Below are 23,206 nucleotides of genomic sequence, written 5' to 3' on the forward strand. Positions count from 1 at the left end.
GATTATTATTATTTGAATTATGTTATCATTGTAAATCTCCATAGTAAGCTTTGGCCATATGTACACTGTTGCGTCATGCCAATAAAGCAAACTGACAGAAAGAGAGAGTGTCATGTGTAGAGGGAATTCCCATTAGATGGCAACAAGGGCAGAAGGTGCCAGAAGGAACACAACACACTACAGGCTTTCCTCCTATAGTGGAACATAGTGCAGCAGCAGAGGCAGCAACTCCCTGTCTTAGCAACCTTTTTACAGCAGCCTTCCAATCCTATTAGCTCTATCCTTTCCTGTCCTACACAGGCACCTCTTCCCCATGGGCCCCACTCCTTGGGACCCTCACATAGACACTTACACACAGAAAACCCACACAGACACACACGCACGCACACACACACACGCACACACACACACACAAACACACACACACAGGCACGCTCCCAAAGACCCACACACACAGAAGGGTTTAATAGCGGGAACCAGGTTACCAGGATGTACCACCCACACCCACGCCTGTTTTCTGAGATAAATAACTGCGAGAAACCAATAAATTATAATCAATAATTTATATTAACACCGTGAAGTGAAATGGAACTGTTACAGGATATGCAAGGTCTAATTTTGCCTTCTCTACTGTATTCTGTGCTCCGCTATCTGTATGATCACAGCCAACCGGATTTTCAGTGCATCGCGCCGACAGGAATAAAATTCTCTCCAGTACGAAGAAAGGCAGGGGTGTACAGTTGAAGTCGGAAGTTTACATACACCTTAGCCAAATACATTTAAACTCAGTTTTTCACAATTCCTGACATTTAATCCTAGTAAAAATTCCCTGTCTTAGGTCAGTTAGGATCAACATTTTATTTTAAGAATGTGAAATAGTATAGAGAAAGTAGAGAGAAAGATTTATTTCAACTTTTATTTCTTTCATCACATTACCAGTGGGTCAGAAGTTTACATACACTCAATTAGTATTTGGTAGCATTGCCTTTAAATTGTTTAACTTGGGTCAAACGTTTCCACAAGCTTCCCACAATAAGTTGGGTGAATTTTGGCCCATTCCTCCTGACAGAGCTGGTGTAACTAAGTCAGTTTTCTAGGCCTCCTTGCTCGCACGCGCTTTTTCAGTTCTGCCCACAAATGTTCTATAGGATTGAGGTCAGGGCTTTGTGATGGCCACTCCAATACCTTGACTTTGTTGTCCTTAAGCCATTTTGCCACAACTTTGGAAGTATGCTTGGGGTCATTGTCCATGTGGAAGACCCATTTGCAACCAAGATTTAACTTCCTGACTGATGTCTTGAGATGTTGCTTCAATATATCCACATCATTTTCCAACCTCATGATGCCATCTATTTTGTGATGTGCACCAGTCCCTCGTGCATCAAACACCCCCACAACATGATGCTGCCACCCCCGTGCTTCATGGTTGGGATGGTGTTCTTCGGCTTGCAAGCTTTCCCCTTTTTCCTCCAAACATAACAATGGTCATTATAGCCAAACAGTTCTATTTTTGTTTCATCAGACCAGAGGACATTTCTCCAAAAAGTACGATCTTTGTCCCCATGTGCAGTTCCAAACCGTAGTCTGACTTTTTTATGGCGGTTTTGGAGCAGTGGCTTCTTTCTTGGTGAGCGGCCTTTCAGGTTAATGTCGATATAGGACTCGGTTTACTATGGATATAGATACTTTTGTACCTATTTCGTCCGGCATCTTCATAAGGTCCTTTGCTGTTGTTCTGTGATTGATTTGCACTTTTCGCACCAAAGTACGTTCATCTCAAGGAGACAGAAAGCGTCTACTTCCTGAGCGGTATGACGGCTGCGTAGTCCCATGGTGTTTATACTTGCGTACTATTGTTTGTACAGATGAACATGGTACCATCAGGCGTTTGGAAATTGCTCCCAAGGAAGAACCAGACTTGTGGAGGTTTTGGCTTTCTTTAGATTTTTCCATGATTTCAAGCAAAGAGGCACTGAGTTTGAAGGTAGGCCTTGAAATACATCCACAGGTACACCTCCAACTGACTCAAATGATGCCAATTAGCCTATCAGAAGCTTCTAAAGCCATGACATCATTTTCTGGAATTTTCCAAGCTGTTTAAAGGCACAGTCAGCTTAGTGTATGTAAACTTCTGACCCACTGGAATTGTGATACAGTGAATTATAAGTGAAATAATCTGTCTGTAAACAACTGTAGGAAAAATGACTTGTGTCATTGCCATAAGTGTCAATGAAGGGGGACCAAAATGCAGCGGGTAAAGTGCTCATCTTCTTTCATTATTTAATAAAGTGAACACTTAAAACAAAAATAACAAACCGACAATAAACAGTTCCGTAAGGCACATAGGCTATACCGAAAACAACCACCCACAAAAACACAGGAAAAACAGGCTGCCTAAGTATGGCTTCCAATCAGAGACAACGAAAGACACCTGCCTCTGATTGGAAGCCATACCTGGCCACACATAGAAAAAGAAACATAGAAATAGAAAACTAGAACAAAAATCCCCTAGAACCAAACAACCCCAAAACAAACACCCCCAGCCATGCCCTGACCATACTACAATTACAAATAACCCCTTTACTGGTCAGGACAGTCATGCACAAAGTAGATGTCCTGACCGACTTGCCAAAACTATAGTTTGTTAAGAGGAAATTTGTGGAGTGGTTGAAAAACGAGTTTTAGTGACTCCAACCTTGTGTATGTTAACTTCCGACTTCAACTGTATGTTTCATGATTAACGACTCATGGTGTAATTGTAACAACATGCAGAAACTCAAGTCCTTTTGAGTTTTTTGAGTTTCTGACCTGACCTAGAATTCCTCACAATTAAATGCAGACCGTATTATCTCCCAAGAGAACTCTCCTCAGTTATTGTCACAGTGGCGTATATCCCACCCCAAGCGGATACCAAGACTGCCATCAAGGAACTTCACTGGACTTTATGCAATCTGGAAACGATATATCCTGAGGCTGCATTTTTTGTAGCTGGAGATTATAACAAAGCTAATTTGAGAACAAGGCTACCTAAATTCTATCAGCATATCGATTGCAGTATACGAGCGAGTAACATGCTCGACCATTGCTACTCTAACTTCTGCGATGCATATAAGGCCCTGCCCCGCCCTCCTTTTGGTAAATCTGACCATGACTCCATCGTGTTGCTCCCTTCCTACAGGAAAAAACTAAAACAGGAAGCGCCCATGCTTAGGTCTATCCAATGCTGGTCTGATCAATCGGATTCTACGATTCAAGATTACTTCGATCACCTGGACTGGGATATGTTCCTGGTAACCTCAGAGAACAACATTGACGTATACGCTTACTCGGTGAGCGAGTTTATAAGGAAGTGGATGGGAGATGTTGTACCCACTGGGACTATTAAAACATTCTCTAACCAGAAATCTGGCATTGATGGCAGCATTCGCACAAAACTGAAAGCACGTACCACCGTATTTAATCATGGCAAGGCAACTGGAAATATGACCGAATACACAGTGCAGTTATTCCCTCCGTAAGGCAATCAAACAAGCAAAGTGTCAGTATAGAGACAAAGTGGAGTCGCAATTCAACGGCTCAAACACGAGACGTATGTGACAGGGTCTACAGACAATCACGGATTACAGAAAGAAAACCAGCCCCGCCGTGGACATCGACGTCTTGCTCCCAGACAAATTAAACAACTTCTTTGCTCGCTTTGAGGACAGTACAGTGCCACCGACGCGGCTCGCTATAAAAGACTGTGGTCTCTCCTCCATGGCGGATATGAGTAAAACATTTAAACGTGTTAACCCTCACAAGGCTGCTGGCCCAGACGGCATCCCTAGCTGCGTCCTCAGAGCATCCGCAGACCAGCTGGCTGGTGTGTTTTCCGGACATATTCAATCAATCCTTGTCCCAGTCTGCTGTACCCACATGCTTCAAGATGGCCACCATTGTTCCTGTTCCCAAGAAAGCCAAGGTAACTGAAGTAAATGACTATCGCCCCATAGCACTCACTTCTGTCATCATGTGAGAGACTAGTCACCTCCACCCTACCTGTTACCCTAGACCAACTCCACTTTGCTTACCGCCCCAATAGGTCCACAGACAATGCAATTGCCATCACACTGCACACTGCCCTATCCCGTCTGGACAAGAGGAATACTTATGTAAGAAGGATGTTCATTGACTACAGCTCAGCATTCAACACCATAGTACCCTCCAAACTCATAATTAAGCTTGAGTCCCTGGGTCTTGACCAAGCCTTGTGCAACTGGGTCCTGGACTTCCTGATGAGCCGTCCCCAGGTGGTGAAGGTAGGAAACAACATCTCCACTCCACTGATCCTCAACACCCCACAAGGGTGCATTCTCAGCCCCCTCCTGTACTCCCTGTTCACCCACGACTGCATGGCCATGCACGTCTCCAACTCAATCATCCAGTTTGCAGACGACACAACAGTCGTAGGCTTGATTACCAACAACGAAGAGACAGCCTACAGGGAGGAGGTGAGGGCCCTCGAAGTGTGGTGTCAGGAAAATAACATCTCACTCAATGTCAGCAAAACAAAAGAGATGATCGTGGACTTCAGGAAATAGCAAAGGGAGCACCCCCCAATGCACATTGACGGGACAGCAGTGGAGAAGGTGGAAAGTTTTATGTTCCTCAACGTACATATCACCGACAAACTGAAATGGTCCACACACAGACAGTGTGGTGAAGAAGGCGCAACAGTACCTCTTCAACCTCAGGAGGTTGAATTTTGCTTGTCAACGAAAACCCTCACTAACTTTTACAGGTGCACAATCAAGAGCATCCTGTCGGGCTGTATCAACACCTGGTACGACAACTGCACCGCCCACAACCACAGGGCTTTCCAGAGGGTGGTGCGGTCTGCGGTGTCATCAAGGACAATAACCACACGAGCCACTGCCTGTTCACCCCGCTTCCATCCAGAAGGCAAAGTCAGTACAGGTGCATCAAAGCTGGGACAGAGAGATTGAAAAACAGCTTCTATCTTAAGGCCATCAGATTGTATACTGTATACTTGTTCCTAAACATCTATTCTATAATATCAATTGCATCTTAGCCGCTCTGTCACTGCTCATCCATATATTTTACATGTATATATTCTTATCCCATTCCTTTACTAGATTGTGTGTATTAGGTTTTGTTATGGAATTTGTTAGATATTAGGTTTTGTTGTGGCTAAAGCATTTCGCTACACTCGCAATAACTTCTACTAACCATGTGTATGTGACCAATAAAATTGTATTTGATTTGAGTGTGTGTGCTGTTATACAAACGAACAACAACTTGCGCCATATATTCAATGCACACGCATTGTTTATGCTAAACCTGTACAAACCCCCTTGAATTAAATGCAGTTATTAGGCCTACAGTAACAAAATTGGCTCCAACAGAGTTTTGCTAAAACTAATGCCAAAATGTAGAATTATAAATGCTAAATCTGCAAGCGCAGAATAAAATGTGCAAGCGGTTCGACAAGTGGATTGATCCGACATGCCCAAGTAACACTTGTGACGCTGGATGAAATTCTAGCAGAAATGGCTGCATGCAAAGAGCTCTCCTGCCTTACCATTGCAAACAGCATTGTGCTACACGTCTGCCAGATTGTTCCACCATGTGCGGCAGTCCACATACGTTTGCGCGACGTATGTTTGTTGTTGTTGATCGCTGTCGAACGCCAAAACTCGAACTTAAGACCTCGGTTTAAAAGCTGACAGTGTTTTTATATACTTTTATTTTATTTGGAATCCTGCGGCTCTGTTGGGCTAAATTGCTGTGAGCGCTGCTATCTGTCCCTGGATCCTGCCAGATTCTGTATAGGGGGAGAGACGCAAAAGCCCAGCTAGCCTAGCTGGCTCGGCGGTCTCAAATGGAGGCCACTATTGAACATTTCCAGCGTTGCATGAGCTGTATTTACTTTGCTTTATTCCGGGACAATGTGGACCGCGCTGACTTTCAATATAGCCACTGCTTGCTTGCGGAGGACTACAGGAGCGAAGTAGCTACTCTTAGCAAGCAAGTAGCAAATCTACATAAGCTACTGGGGAACCCATGCCCACCTACTTTTTATTTTTCTTCCACCCCAGTAGCCAGACACCGCTCTGGTCTGGTGGAAGTTACGCCGCCGTGTCAGCTCTCCACAGCCGACTGGCTGGTGCTAGGCAGGGTTCCATCCCCGAATGGGTCTCCCCCTTCCCTGGAGAACGGAGCTGTTCTCGACCCAACCAACCAGCCATGGAGGTACGTCACTCGCCATGGAAGTCAAAGAAGGCGTCCTCTGGCAACAGGGGTCTTCATGGAGATGTTCCCGGAACTGACACAGACCAGAAACAGCTTTGCCGCCCTGGATCCAGAGGTTCCGGCACCTTCGTCCTTGGTGGCTTCCCAATCAATTAAATCGTCAACATGTATTGATCACATCTTTACTAATGCTGCAGATATTTGCTTTAAAGCAGTATCCAAATCCATAGGATGTAGTGATCACAATATAATAGCCATATCTAGGAAAACCAAAGTTCCAAAGGCTGGGCCTAATATAGTGTATAAGAGTTCAAACTAGAAGTTTTGTAATGATTCATATGTTGATGATGTAAAGAACATTTGCTGGTCTGTGGTGTGTAATGAGGAGCAACCAGACACATTTATGAAAATACTTATTCCAGTTACTAATAAGCACAAACCCACTTAGAGAATGGCTTTAAAAACTGTTAAATCTGCTTGGATTGATGTGGAATTGAAAAATGAGTTTGGTTGAGAGGGATGAGGCAAAAGGTATGGCAAATAAGTCTGGCAGCCAACTGAGTGGCAAACGTACTGCAAATTATGAAATCATGTGACTAAACGAAATAAAACTACACTTTAAAACAAATATGAATTATATAAAGAATGATAGTAAAAAGCTTTGGGGAACCTTAAATGAAACTTTGGGGAAAAAAGACAACTCGGCTTCATTGTTCATTGAATCAGATTCATCACAAAGCCCACTGATATTGCAAACTACTATAACTACTTTTTCATTGGCAAAATAAGCAAACTTAGGGATGACATGCCAGCAACAAACGCTGACACTACACATCCAAGTATACTGCTCAAAAAAATAAAGGGAACACTTAAACAACACAATGTAACTCCAAGTCAATCACACTTCTGTGAAATCAAACTGTCTACTTAGGAAGCAACACTGATTGACAATACATTTCACATGCTGTTGTGCAAATGGAATAGACAACAGGTGGAAATTATAGGCAATAAGCAAGACACCCCCAATAAAGGAGTGGTTCAGCAGGTGGTGACCACAGACCACTTCTCAGTTCCTATGCTTCCTGGCTGATGTTTTGGTCACTTTTGAATGCTGGCGGTGCTTTCACTCTAGTGGTAGCATGAGACGGAGTCTACAACCCACACAAGTGGCTCAGGTAGTGCAGCTCATCCAGGATGGCACATCAATGCGAGCTGTGGCAAGAAGGTTTGCTGTGTCTGTCAGTGTAGTGTCCAGAGCATGGAGGCGCTACCAGGAGACAGGCCAGTACATTAGGAGACATGGAGGAGGCCGTAGGAGGGCAACAACCCAGCAGCAGGACCGCTACCTCCGCCTTTGTGCAAGGAGGAGCAGGAGGAGCACTGCCAGAGCCCTGCAAAATGACCTCCAGCAGGCCACAAATGTGCATGTGTCTGCTAAAACGGTCAGATCAGACTCCATGAGGTGCTTACAGCCCAACACCGTGCAGGACGTTTGGCATTTGCCAGAGAACACCAAGATTGGCAAATTCGCCACTGGCGCCCGGTGCTCTTCACAGATGAAAGCAGGTTCACACTGAGCACGTGACAGACATGACAGAGTCTGGAGACGCCGTGGAGAACGTTCTGCTGCCTGCAACATCCTCCAGCATGACCGGTTTGGCGGTGGGTCAGTCATGGTGGGGTGGCATTTCTTTGGGGGGCCGCACAGCCCTCCATGTGCTCGCCAGAGGTAGCCTGACTGCCATTAGGTACCGAGATGAGATCCTCAGACCCCTTGTGACCCCATTCACTACTGTAAGTCGCTCTGGATAAGAGTGTCTGCTAAATGACTAAAATGTAAATGCTTACTTACAAGCCCCTAACCAACAGTGCAGTTTAAAAAAACATGAATAAGAGATGATTAACAAGTAATTAAAGAGCAGCAGTAAAAAATAACAATATATACAGGGGGGTGCCGGTACAGAGTCAATGTCCGGGGGCACCGGTTAGTTGAGGTAGTATGTACATGTAGGTAGAGTTATTAAAGTGACTATGCATAGATGACAACAGAGAGTGACAGTGGTGTGGAGAGGGGAGGGGGGCAATGCAAATAGTCTGGGTAGCCATTTGACTAGATGATCAGTAGTCTTATGGCTTGGGGGTTGAAGCTGTTTAGAAGCCTCTTGGACCTAGACTTGGTGCTCCTGCACCGCCTGCCATGCGGTAGCAGAGAGAACAGTCTATGACTAGGGTGGCTGAAGTCTTTGACAATTTTTAGGGCCTACCTCTGACACCGCCTGGTATAGAGGTCTTGGATGGCAGGAAGCTTGGCCCCAGTGATGTACTGGGCCGTTCGCACTACCCTCTGTAGTGCCTTGCGGTCGGAGGCCGAGCAGTTGCCATACCAAGCAGTGATGCAACCAGTCAGGATGCTCTTGAGGGTGCAGCTGTAGAACCTTTTGAGTATCTGAGGACCCATGCCAAATCTTTTCAGTCTCCTGAGGGGGAATAGGTTTTCTCGTGCCCACTTCACGACTGTCATGGTGTGCTTGGACCATGTTAGTTTGTTGGTGATGTGGACACCAAGGAACTTGAAGCGCTCAACCTGCTCCACTGCAGCCCCGTTGATGAGAATGGGGGCGTGCTCGGTCCTCTTTTTCCTGTCGCCCACAATCATCTCCTTTGTCTTAATCACGTTGAGGGAGAGGTTGTTGTCCTGGCACCACATGGCCATGGCACCACATGGTTTCTGACCTCCTCCCTATAGCATGTCTCATTGTTGTCGGTGATCAGGCCTACCACTGTCGTGTCAACGGCAAATTTAATGATGGTGTTGGGGTCGTGCCTGGTCGTGCAGTCATGAGTGAACAGGGAGTACAGGAGTGGGCTGAGTCATTCAGCTACTCAAGAATAGTAAGCCCCCTTTACTGGCTCAAATAGCCAACCAATCAGCCTGTTACCAACCCTTAGTAAACTTCTGGAAAAAATTGTGTTTGACCAGATACAATGCTATTTCACAGTAAACAAATTGACAACAGAATTTCAGCATACTTATAGGGAAGGACACTCAACAAGCACAGCAATTACACAAATGACTGATGATTGGCTGAGAGAAATTGATGATAAAATGATTGCGGGGCTGTCTTGTTAGACTTCAGTGCAGCTGTTGACATTATCGATCATAGTCTGCTGCTGGAAAAACGTATGTGTTATGGCTTTACACCCCTTGCTATAATATGGATAAAGAGTTATTTGTCTAACAGAACACAGAGGGTGTTCTTTAATGGAAGCCTCTCAAATGTAATCCAGTTAAAATCAGGAATTCCCCAGGGTAGCTGTTTAGGCCCCTTGCTTTTTTCAATTTTTACTAACGACATGCCACTGACTTTGGGTAAAGCCAGAGTGTCTATGTATGCGGATGACTCAACACTATACACGTCAGCTACTACAGTGACTGAAATGACTGCAACACTCAACAAAAAGCTGCAGTTAGTTTCAGAGTGGGTGGCAAGGAATGAGTTAACCCTAAATATTTCTAAAACTAAAAGCATTGTATTTGGAACAAAACACTCACTAAACCCTAAACCTCAGCTAAATATTGTAGTAATTAATGTGGAAATTGAGCAAGTTGAGGTGACTAAACTGCTTGGAGTAACCCTAGATTGTAAACTGTCTTGGTCAAAACATATTGATGCAGTAGTAGCTAAGATGGAGAGAAGTATGTCTATAATAAAGTGATGCTCTGCCTTGTTAACAACACTATCAACAAGGCAGGTCCTACAGGCCCTAGTTTTGTCGTACCTTGACTACTGTTCAGTCGTGTGGTCAGGTGCCACAAAAAAGGACATAGGAAAATTGCAATTGGCTCAGAACAGGGCAGCACGGCTGGCCCTTGGATGTACACAGATAGCTAATATTAATAATATGCATGTCAATCTCTCCTGGCTCAAAGTGGAGGAGAGATTGACTTCAACACTACTTGTATTATTGCGAGGTATTGACATGTTGAATGCACTGAGCTGTCTGTCTAAACTACTGGCACACATCTCGGACACCCATGCATACCCCACAAGACATGCCACAAGAGGTCTCTTCACAGTCCCCAAGTCCAGAACAGAGTATGGGAGGCACACAGTACTACATAGAGCCACGACTACATGGAACTTTATTCCACATCAAGTAACTGATGCAAGCAGTAAAATCTGATTTAAAAAAAACTGATTAAAAAAACACCTTATGGAACAGTGGGGACTGTGAAGCAACACAAACATTGGCACAGACACATTTATACACACACACACACACACACACACACACACACACACACACACACACGCACACACACACACACACACACACACACACACACACACACACACACACACATACATACGCACTATACATACACATGGCTTTAGTACTGTAGATATGTGGTAGTGGTAGAGTAGGGGTCTGAGGGCACACAGTGTGTTGTGAATGTATTGTAATGTTTTTAAAATTGTATAAACTGCCTTAATTTTGCTGGACCCCAGGAAGAGTAATAAATACTAATCCAAAATACAATTTCATCTTGAGCTCTTTCCCGAACAATTTCTTTGTGTACCCTACCCCTGTAGCTTGTCGTCATTGACCCCTGACTTACTCACGAAAAACATTGTCACCGTAGTCTATTTGTAAAGACGGAGAAATCAGTTCAGAACCGTACAGTCTGCGACTCACTGCCTGTTTTATTAGGATAATACATTTCCATTCCTTGTGGCCCTTCCACCGCCCCTTCTGTTCCTTCCTGCCCGGCACACACACACACACACACACACACACACACACACACACACACACACACACACACACACACACACACACACACACACACACACACACACACACACACACACACACACACACCAGTCTCCAGGCCCTGGCTGCACTTCTCTGCTCCGCGAGCATTTAAGCCAAACACCAGATTTCAAGCTGAAAGAAGGAGAGAATGGAGAGAAGGAGGAGAAGATAAACAGATGAAGATAAACAGATAGGGTCATTATTCACATCTGCCGTGACACTATGGCAACAGTGTGCTCTGTCTCTGATTGGTCGTAGATAAGGTGGCCTGGCTGGTCATCATTTCATCTCCTGGGAGACTGAGCCGGAAAAATTATTATGAGACCGTTGTCAAGGCCTTCGCTGTCAATCACTTCCTAACAACCACTCCTATTGCACTGTTTTGGCTCTTATCTCCTCGCTAGTTTTTAACATCAAGCTCTACGTGTGTGTGTGTGTGTGTGTGTGTGTGTGTGTGTGTGTGTGTGTGTGTGTGTGTGTGTGTGTGTGTGTGTGTGTGTGTGTGTGTGTGTGTGTGTGGTGCGTGCGAGCGAGCGAGCGAGAGAGAGAGAGATGGCTTGGTTGTTCATTTATAAACTAGTCCTTTTATAAGACTGCATGTAATACAGGTGAGTAATACTACAGATAAATTGGCAAATTGTCAGGGTGAGTTAAGTTGTTGTCTAGTATACTAATATACTGATGAGTAGCAGTATATCCTAATATACCGATGAGTTGTAGGCCATAGAGTAGCAGTGTATCCTAATATACTGATGAGTTGTAGGCCATAGAGTAGCAGTGTATCCTAATATACTGATGAGTTGTAGGCCATAGAGTAGCAGTGTATCCTAATATACTGATGAGTTGTTGGCAGGGCCGGCCCTCGACGCTCTGCCGCCCTAGGCGAGACGAACCCCCCCCCCCCCCCCCCAAAAAAAGAATTTGGCCCCCCATTCTTGCCATATTTCTTAATGTCATACCAGAGTGTCTTGTTTGCAACGCTGTTTGCAAATAATTACATCTTAGACATCCTTATGAATCTAAGCATGGCACTTTCAAAAGTGACCTTTCCACCCAGACAGAGCAGAAAAATGTAAGCTTCAACTGCTGGCTACTCGTCCATTGCATAACCCAACAACAGAAGTGTTTCCCTAAAAGCTGCCTGGGTTTAAACAAACATCTTCTCTTTTCAGAAATATAAATGCTCAATTGATAGGGACAGAATAGCAAAGTACTTTTTTTTTTATCTCCTCGAATATTATAGGTTGCAGCTCAGCTTCAGAATGCCATAGAGAGGAATCAATCTATCAAACCAATCTATCCCCATATGCATCGGAGTTATGTCTTTCTCGGGCACTTTAGAGCTTGTTTTTACCATTAGGCATCAACGAGTTAAGCATTGTTAAAGAACACTTGATATAATCTGGATACGTTTCATGTATTTATTTCAAAATATAAAGCAAACAATAGATATCCTTTTTGCCCTTTTCTTTAACAAAGGGTATGTGATACCCTCACTCAAATCGAGCCCTGGTTTTAACCAAACACAACAAGCCCTTCCCAGATACGGAGGTATTTAATCAGTGCATGCGACAGTATTGTATTTGGCTATACCAAAATCTATGAATAGCATAATTGTGTCTGTCAAACAGGTAAGATTTCCACTTATTTTTTGGGAATACGAAGAAATGGGCTCCGATTATACATGTAATTCTATGATTATGCCCATAGAAAATGTTGGTGCACGCGTGCACATATAGGAGGTCCCTTACCAGGCAGAAGGGAATATTTGACTTTAACCCCTGCATTGGAGAGTTACAATGTTGCTATCACTATGCAGCGAACTGCCTATAGTAGGTAACCGAGTGTCTTATTTATAAAAGGCCCCCTGTTATCACACATGGCGCGATCCCATAATTGTTACAATAAAGATAACACTTTTATATAACATATTTAACACATTTTTATATTCCCGTAGAACTGTAAAAAAAATAGTAAGATCATTTGAGCTTCAGAAATAAGTGCTTTCATAAATGCATGGTGGGCCTCGTTTTGCTGGAGCAATGTAAAATAAGCTTTATGTCAATGACCCACCGTTAACGAATTTTGTTTATTTACATATCGAATTTGATTGTCCAACATCAGTTTCAGCATTTATTTATTTAGTCTCCGCCTAAAGTGGCCTCTTTCCTCTTCTGTGGTGCTGCATTGCAGTCAGCGATGTTTTCTCTCTGTAGCTGTCCATGGTCCTGAAATCAAATCATCTGAGAGAGACAGAGAGAGATAGAGAGGGGAGAGAGAGAGAACGAGATTAGGATGTAGTATATTTAAATAAAAAAAATACAATGTAAACAGGTGATAGAATAATCTCTCATAATTGAGTACTCCTTCATGATTCCATCAAAGATACCCAAGATTTCCACAAACTTCAGAAAGTTCCCATTATTTGGCTCGTTCAGCCTGTCGGTGGTCCCACGTAATGCAATGTTCTCGGTGGCCATTACGCGTATCAGGGCTATGAGCCTCTGCAGCACCTGATGCCAGTTGACAGTCTCTCCGTCAATAGCCCGTTAGGCTTGGGACAAGATAGTTTGCTTTGACACCAGCCTGATCTCCAGCTCCTTCCACCTCTGGAAACTAATTTGGTGGTAATGCTACTTCTCATGCGAGCTGAGGAGGGGGCACAGATTCTTCCAGTCCCTGCTTCCATCCCTGACCAGCGCAGATTTGCAATCCTGTTAAAAAAAGCAATGGTCTCTCCACTCTCTCCCTGTTCGCCATCCTCCTATTGTAACTTTCGATGCCCCTCATCCCTTGGGAAATTCCCCTCTTTATCCTGATGTGGCCCAGCCTGCACTAACATATCCCATAAAGATCCATTCATATATTTTGGCCACTCACCGGGATCTTTAGTTTTTTTTGTCTGGAAGTTGGATTTAGCAGCAGCACCGCCACTGTCATCGGGGACGAGGCTTGACGAATCTGAGTCCGGGTCCAAGATAGTAGGGTCTCTGCCGGCATTGTTTGGAGGTGTGGCTAGGCCTGGTGTAACCACTTGTCATTTTCCAGCGAGAGAGCTGTCATCATCGGTGGAAGTGCATGGCTCGGACTCCTCCGGTTTGCCCTCTTCGCTGCTAGAATCAGCGAACGGGGGCTCGTTGTTCTTGCGCGAATGAATGGCCTGTCCCTGGAGGCTTGTCATTCTCCACACCGGCTGATGGACATTGCTGCACGCTGATACATTTCAGCAGCGAATTTCTTTGGTTTAGAGATTGTGGCTCTTTTCTCATCCATTTTTTTTTAAATATTCGCTTCCTGATAGTTTTTGTCTTTTAGACATGGTAGCAAATTGTTTCAAATCTCTATAGCTTACTTTTAGCAAAAATTATATCCACTATTAGTAACTAGCTAACGTTAACAGGCTAGGTTAAGCTACTGCCTTAATCTCTAATCGTCACTGTCACGCCTGCTCCCGCTCTTCCCCCCTGCTGCTTGAGGGTGCCAGGCTCCCCAGCATTGCGCACTCCTGCCACCATCATTACGCACACCTGCCTTCCCCCCCATCACGCGCATCAGCGATTATTGGGCTCACCTGGACTCAATCACCTCTGTCATTACCTTCCCTATATATGCCTGGTTCCTCGCTCTGTCCCCTCCTTTAGCGTGAATTGTCACTTGTCTTTGTATACCCGTGTGCTGACGCTTTTCCTGTTCTGTTACCTGTCTGTTCCTGGTTAAATGATGATCCCCATACCTGCTTCTCATCTCCGGCTTCGGTCCTTACAGTCACACACAAACATAAAAAACCAATGCAATAATTTCATTGGCAGATTCATTTTTATTAATGTTTCACACTTGGATAATCCCATATAAACACACACATCACCTTAGGATAGTGGGAGTGAACTTCAGGAGAAGCGGGAACGCGGTGGGGGCGGGAACGGCAGCAACGCTATGAGCTGTTGGCTGGGGTGCCGCTGGCAGTGTAGTAGCTGATCAGGGGCGCCTGAGGGCGGCAGCCAATTGTCAAAATGCCCAGCGGCGGTTCTAGACCATTTCAACAGGGGGGCCAAGCTGGGGCCAGTTGTACTGTTAGAGAGGCCAGTTACATTAGACGTTATTGTTGTCATATCGTTTTCTTCACTGCATTGCAGGCATTAGCAGGTAAAAGACCATGTTCATAATCATTAGTGTTCCGCATTGCCACTGTCTAATAACGGATAGCAAAAATGTGTTATGTCAAAAAAATGTCATACTCCACATTTAGGGGGGCCACAAGGGGGTTCAAAATTGTTATCACAGGGGCCTTGCCCCCCCCAGACCCGCCCCTAAAATTCCGCCCCAAATTCAAGTGCCGCCATAGGTCTAATGGGAGGGCCAGCCCTGGTTGTAGGCCATAGAGTAGCAGTATTTAATAATATACTTATGAGTTGTAGGCCATAGAGTAGCAGTGTATCCTAATATACTGATGAGTTGTAGGCCATAGAGTAGCAGTATATCCTAATATACTAGACTAGACTGGACTGAACTGGTTGGACTTTTCTGGACTGGACTTGACTGGCTGGACTGGACTGCACTTGACTAACTGGACTGGACTGGCTGAACTTGACTGGACCAGACTGGATTTGTGCCTCAGGCTATGGGATTGAGTAGTGCTGATTCCAGGATCTCTTCCTAATGCTCTTATCAATGAAAAAGGATTGAAAGGCCAGACAGACAGTAAAGTGTTCCCCAGTGTGCCTGTGTTTGTGCTTCTCTGTGGGGGGGGGGGTCAGTATCCCCCCTGCGGGACAGTTAAGCTAACGTGCACTAATGTGTGATTAGCATGAGGTTGTAAGTAACAAGAACATTTCCCAGGACATAGACATATCTGATATGGGGAGAAAGCTTAAATTCTTGTTAAGCTAACCGCACTGTCCAATTTACAGTAGCTATTACAGTGAAAGCATACCATGCTAGTGTTTGAGGAGAGTGCACAGTTATGAACTTGAAAATTTATCAATAAACCAATTAGGCACATTTTGCCAGACTTGATACAACATTTTGAACAGAAATGCAACAGTTCATTGGATCAGTCTAAAACTTTGCACATACACTGCTGCCATCTAGTGGCCAAAATCTAAATTATGGCTGGGCTGGAATAATACATAATGGCCTTTCTCTTGCATTTCAAAGATGATGGGAATATATATATATTTATTTATTTATTTATTTATATATATAAATACGTTTTTTTCTTTGTATTATCTTTTACCAAATCTCATGTGTTATATTCTCCTACATTAATTTCACATTTCCACAAACTTCTAAGTGTTTCCTTTCAAATTGTATCAAGAATATGCATATCCTTGCTTCAGGTCCTGAGCTACAGGCAGTTAGATTTGGGTATGTCATGTTAGGCGATAATTGCAAAAAAGGGCCAGATCCTTAAGTTGACTAAAATGTAAAGTGTGTGTGAGTGTGTGACATGTGGAAGGCAATGGGCTCTTTTAGAACTGTCATACTGGACTAGCCTCAATGAGCCTGTGGCTAATTTTCAAGTAACGTTCCATACACACACATGCACACACACAAACACACAATGTATACACAAACAGATAAACAAACACAGGCACAGACATTTTTCACACATGCTTTGGAGAGATGGATTATCTGCAGTGATACTACAGTAAACCCCAGGTTAAAGCACTACTGTTGTTGGATAACATCAAGGTCAGATTAACAGTTACCTTGGGATCTATCATGGGCATTATCATTGGAATTCATTTGAATTTGAATACAGTTGGAATCATTTTGAACAAAGCTTGTTTGTTCTAAAATATATTATTTATTACAAAAAAACACAAGGAAGGGGTAACATTAAAGTATGTGTTTGTATTCAACCTTTTAGATAGAGCGAATAAAACAGTTATGAAATGTATATATTTTTTTATTTTTTATTTAACCTTTATTTAACTTGGCAAGTCAATTAAGAACAAATTCTTATTTACAATGACGGCCTACACAGGCCAAACCCGGATGACTCTGCCAGTTGTTTGCCGCCCAATGGGACACCCAATCACGGCCGGTTGTGATACAGCCTGGATTCGAACCAGTGTCTGTAGTGACGCTTCAAGCATTGAGATGCAGTGCCTTAGACCGCTGCACCACTCAGGAGCCAAAATGAATTTGGAAATAAGATTTTTCTGCGACTTGTCAGGCTCTTAAAGATATTTCCATCCATTGTTTGCCCTTTTTAAATTTTGATTGAAATGTTAGATTGTTGTTGCCATTCTGCTGGCTAAGCATTATCTCTCACTCTAACGCTCATTCATAGCGAGGAGGCAATTGTAGTCAGATAAGTGGGTCATGAGTTAATAACTGTTCCAAGTCAGTCCCCCTGCATTAGGCTGAACTCCTACCCAAACACACAAAAACTGGTGTAAGCTTTTTTATTGTGGGGTGGTTGATTGGAACCAGGAACCTTGTTTTCAAGACTATGCATTTTTATAATGCATTCAGAGTTTTTCTCTAATACTACTCTTCTCAATTTTTCCTCAATAAATTTGAATCTAGGTATGTGTCAGATGTGCAGATCTGTCCAGAATAACACACGACAGCAAAAACCGAATGTGCAAATCACATTAGACAATAAAGTTGTATGTTGTTTGTTTTCCCATTCATGGGGCTCACAGAGCCTCTGTTTGTCCTCCTCTTCTCCTGACATCTCCACTGCTACTTGCGCACATATTGTACTTTACGGTAAGTCACTTTTTATGAAGGCGTCTGCTAAATAGCGTATATCAATGACACTGATAATGTCTTTGATAATGACCCTGAGTCTCAAATGGCACAGAATTGTAAAAAGAAGTACACTATATAGGGAATAGGGTTTCATTTGGGACGCATACATTGTCTCTGTCGCAAATCATCCTCAATGATAACCTCTCTCTCTCTCTCTCTCTCTCTCTCTCTCTCTCTCTCTCTCTCTCCTCCAGATCCTAGCCATCATTTCCATCCTCTTCATTGTCCTCTCCACCATCGCCCTGTCCCTCAACACCCTGCCTGAGCTGCAGGACACAGATGAGTTTGGCCATGCCTCAGACAACCCCCAACTGGCCCATGTAGAGGCCATCTGTATAGCCTGGTTCACTATGGAGTACCTCCTCCGCTTCCTCTCATCCCCCACCAAATGGAAGTTCATCAAAGGTGAACACTTCTGTTTTTAATGTACTTTTAACATGTGCTACCTTTAGTGTCTGTCTGTGTGTCCACTGTTGTGTATTTATTGGTGTTTTATATTTTAGCTGGTGCAAACACATTTCCCTGAGGATGAATAAAGTACTGTCTTATCTTATCTTATCTTTAAGGTCCCCTGAACGTGATCGACCTGCTGGCCATCCTTCCTTATTACATCACAATCTTTCTGACAGAGTCCAACAAAAGTGTTCTACAGTTCCAGAACGTCCGGAGGGTGGTTCAGATCTTCCGGATAATGCGTATCCTGAGAATTCTGAAGCTGGCACGTCACTCCACGGGGCTACAGTCTCTAGGTTTCACCCTGAAGAGGAGTTACAATGAGCTGGGTCTACTCATCCTCTTCCTGGCCATGGGCATCATGATCTTCTCCAGCCTAGTCTTCTTTGCCGAGAAGGACGAGGATGACACAAAGTTCAAAAGCATCCCTGCCTCCTTCTGGTGGGCCACCATTACTATGACCACGGTGGGCTACGGGGACATTTACCCTAAGACTTTGCTTGGGAAGATTGTGGGGGGTCTCTGTTGCATTGCAGGGGTGCTGGTGATAGCCTTGCCCATCCCCATCATCGTCAACAACTTCTCGGAGTTCTACAAGGAGCAGAAGCGTCAAGAGAAAGCTGTGAAGCGTCGGGAGGCACTGGAGAGGGCGAAACGCAATGGGAGCATTGTCTCCATGAACATGAAGGAGGCGTTTGCCCGCAGTGCCGAGCTGATGAACGTGGTGGTGGAGAAGAGCGAGAGGCTGCTGACGCAAGATAACCACCTCTCGCCCAGCCACTGGAAGTGGACGCCCAAGCGGGCTGCCAACGCCTCAGAGACCAGCTCGGCCCACTCCTTCAACCCTGTGGAGTCCCAGACGGGTTCCCCCAGCAAGGCCAGGGCCTCCAGTCCTCAGGGGCTCAACGCTCAGAAGCTGGAGGAGATGTATTACCAGATGGCCAAGACCCAGTCACAGCCCAACCTCAACGCCAACGACAACAGCTCCAGGGCTGGCAGACAGAGGGATGAGATAGAGCTGGGGGCCATCCCTGGAGGTCCAGGGGACCCTATGCTAGGGGGTCGAGAGGGGGTGGGGGACATGAAGAGCCTGTCTAGTATTGACAGCTACATCAGCTGTGCTGCAGACTTCCAGGAGAATCCACGTGGTGTCTACCCCCTAAGTCCAGCCTCCGGCCTGGCCCTCCTTGCCCAGGAGACCAGCCGCTTCTCCCATATCAGCCCAGCCATGGCCCTCTCTGGGCGGGTCAGCACCAACCCTGGCCTCCAGACCACCCTGGAGCATGAGTTTTTTTCTGCTGCAAAAAACTCAGTCTCGGACAACACTCACAACTTCAACAAACCTTTGAAAGGTGGCAGCCACTCCTACAAGGTGAAGTACCGGAGCAGTGGAGGGGAGTCGGGGCCAGGACCAGGTCGGTCGCCCAGCAGCGGTGATCCTCTCTCAGGCATCCTGTCTGACCGCTCCCTGCTCAGCCCGGAGACGTCCATCTACACCACGGCCAGTAGCAGGACCCCACCCAAGTCTCCGGACAGCTCCACCCTGACCACGGCCCCGACCTCCACCCCGGTTGTCTTCACCTTCCATGACTCCTCCATCAGTAAGTACATTGACGCCGATACAGATGACGACGAGCACCTGAGGGACATGTCGGATGCCACAAGCCCCTCGGAGTGCCTGCTGGCCGGCTCCAGCGCCCCCAAATGCAGCCGGAACATCAACAGTGGCTACAACCATAGAGGCATCAACCACCTGGCATCAAGCACCACCCAGCGAATGCTGGGGCAGAACTGCCTGTTCCCCAGCCTGGATGGGGGGACGCGGGGGAGCGGGGGCCACACGGAGAACAATGTGGTGCCGGAGCTGCCCCGCAGGCCCAAAGGGGACAGAGGAAAGTCTAGTACCATGGACCAGAGCCTCTGAGCTGCAGAGGGACATCCAGTGACATCCAGAGAGACACGGACTAGCCGTGTGAGGAAGGCGGAGAAAGAGAAAGTGATAGAGAGATAGAAAGAGAAAGAGAGAGAAAGAAATGGAAGGAAAGAGAGACACACTGTGCCGAGTCCCTTTACAAACTAACAGAAAGGGCCAGGAAATGAGAGAGATTCAGGGCAGAGTTTGGGCTGTGGTGTTGAATACTCTGGGAAAAGACTTGTAGAATAGATCGAGAACACCACTCTCCCTCCCTATTAGCCACAGTACACTAGCTATCACAAAACTGCAGAGAGCACTCCCAGGGACCCATCTGAGCAGGGGCGTAGGGAGTAGGTCAAAGGTCAAAGCAAAGCATCCTGGGAAGGGAAACTTTGTCTGTTGGTTGGTTTGGGCTGTGGTGGTTCAGGTCAATTCATTGGCTCTGGGGTAGGGGGAAAGAGGTGAGGCAGAATGGATGAAGGGGGGAACCAGGAGGCAGGGAAGAGCAAGGAGAGATTCATGTTGTGAGGGATAGAAAGACAATCATCCCCTATATTCTCCAACAGTTCTACCTATCTCAGGTGACCACTGTCCCATTCCAGCCTGAGCCCCAGCCCAGCTCACACTGTAGTAGGGATTCCAGAAGAAGAGTTACGGTAGACGCCAATAAGCTACTTACTAGAGCCCCCCTAGCCCCAAACCTGCCCTTAGTCATATGTGTGTGTGTGTGTGTGTGTGTGTGTGTGTGTGTGTGTGTGTGTGTGTGTGTGTGTGTGTGTGTGTGTGTGTGTGTGTGTGTGTGTGTGTGTGTGTGTGTGTGTGTGTGTGTGTGTGCGCACGCACATGTTTAAAGGATAATTTATGTATCCACATTTTGAGATTGTCTTACCTGATTAATTTATTTTTATATAGATAAAGGAGGTTACCTATATGAATCTGAGGTTTACTAGTCTGTTGTGTCATGACCGTATCTGTTTGCGTATTTCTGTATGAGATATTTCTTCTTGTCAGACAGTTATTGGAGATTCAACCAGACTTGCTTTAGGGGAAAACCAGTCGGTGAGTCTTGTTATTCTTGGTACAGTTTGTTTATCTCGTGGTGAGTGTAGAGTACCACATCTGATCTTCCATTTCTGTCTGTGAATATGTCTTGATTGTCTGTTGTTTTGTGTTACACTGAGTTTGAGTCAGAGGGGAATGGTTGAAATAATCTGTACATTTTTGGTATCAAAGTGAGGAATCATAATCATCCCTGAAGATCTGTGTATCAAGCACACATTTAGGAGAGCTCTGCTCCAAGGCGTCCATGTACCGAACAGCCTGCCTCTTCCTCCTAGTGATACCACCAAGACACAAGGGTTCAAAAGAATCGCTTCAGACGAAATGCTGAGATGTGCAAAGGAAAAATAACCTGTTTATTTTTATGGTATTTTATAAAGAATGTAGTGAATTTATATTTCCAAATCCAAGCAAACATTTAGGATATATGCTCATATTAAAACAGTGTGAAACATTGATACACAGCTGCCCCAACATGCATCATCATCATTTTCCTTTGAACAACATAAAGAGACTGAGTGTTGAGAGAGGGGGTGGGGGGGACTGAGCGTTGAGAGGGGGTGAGACAGAGAGACAGACACTGAGAGCGAGATCCTACATGCGGTACTCCTTGGGTTTGCCATACAAGCCATAAATTAATCCAGAATGCTATCTGAACAGCATATTAATTCATAAAGGGAAGAGCTTACGTAACCAAACCTGGTTATAGGTTTGGATTGAATAGCATGTCTAGTGTTATTTGAGTGCGTCTGCATTCATTCACACAGACATTCATACACTAAAGGCCAGCTGATACACAGGTCTTATATGGCAGACATCTTCAAGAAAGCTCCAGCCCAGTTTCCATAGTAACAGGCTCTCTCCTGGCAAGGCTGATACCAGGGCTGCATAGCTCTGCTAATTTGGGTGGGTAGTCTGATTGTATCAAAATGCATGCATTCTCATCCGTTTATACAGTTTGAAAACTCTCAAACATACTGTAGTTAGTACACAGGTATGTACATAGATAAATATCTCTCATGAAGCCACAGCCCCCCTGCATTGTTCTGTAATTCAGATACAGGTATAATGCAACCCTGGTTTTGAATATATCCATGATAATGCTTTCTGAATAATAGACATCACAGTGCATACTGTAGATATTGTTTAAAATCATAGACAGTCCCACAACACTGTCCACATAAACGTCCATGTGTTTGTCCTTTGCTCTCTTTCGCTCTGAGGAAAAGAGAAAAGGCGGGATTCTGCATCTCCAGAGTCAAATGTATCACTCCTGTTCCTGTCTGAGCTGGATCCGAGCGAGTTGAGCTGAGGTGTGAAAGGAATAGCAATGACTGCGGAAGGGGCAGAACCTCTGAAAAAGTGTGTGTGTGTTGATCATTTCTAAAGGGACTGCTGCTCAGCCAAGCAGAGAGCTGGTGATTAGAGCTGTGGTTACTGTTTAGTGGAGGAAGTTGAGCTGCTTCCAGTGTGTGTGTGTGTGTGTGTGTGTGTGTGTGTGTGTGTGTGTGTGTGTGTGTGTGTGTGTGTGTGTGTGTGTGTGTGTGTGTGTGTGTGTACATATGTTCGTAATGGACGAGATAGTTCTGATCTAGAGGGTGTATGTCGTTTTCAACCCTACAGACTGCACCTGTTATCATCAACGGTGACTAGAGTTACAGTAATATCTGGGGAACACCATTTGCCTATATACTGAGCACTGCTTTTTCACTGGCTACAGTTTTTTTCTCTGCCTGTAGAGCGCTTCAAGGCAATCTCTACCTTCACATAACACTGTAGTTCACAGCCTATTTAATGCTTAGGCCTGAACAGTCACAGTGGTGTGCATGCGTGTGTATGTGGTGTGTGTGTGTGTGTGTGTGTGTGTGTGTGTGTGTGTGTGTGTGTGTGTGTGTGTGTGTGTGTGGTGTGTGAGAGAGAGAGAGAGAGAGAGAGATAACTTCCACT

The 23,206-nt window shown here is 45.0% G+C and overlaps 1 protein-coding gene across 1 annotated transcript in view; it reads left to right on the top strand.

The window, feature by feature from the left end:
* LOC106583532 (potassium voltage-gated channel subfamily B member 1) overlaps positions 1–23,094 on the top strand; it is a 70,897-nt gene extending 47,803 nt beyond the window's left edge. The window contains exons 3-4 of the mRNA XM_014167832.3: positions 18,027–18,237; positions 18,399–23,094. Coding sequence (XP_014023307.1) covers positions 18,027–18,237; positions 18,399–20,209 — 2,022 coding nt within the window. The 3' untranslated portion in view covers positions 20,210–23,094. The remainder of the gene's footprint in view (positions 1–18,026; positions 18,238–18,398) is intronic.
* Positions 23,095–23,206: the final 112 nt, after the last annotated feature.

This window comes from Salmo salar, chromosome 22 (assembly GCF_965601325.2).
Source record: "Salmo salar chromosome 22, fSalSal1, whole genome shotgun sequence".
NCBI lineage: Eukaryota > Metazoa > Chordata > Actinopteri > Salmoniformes > Salmonidae > Salmo > Salmo salar.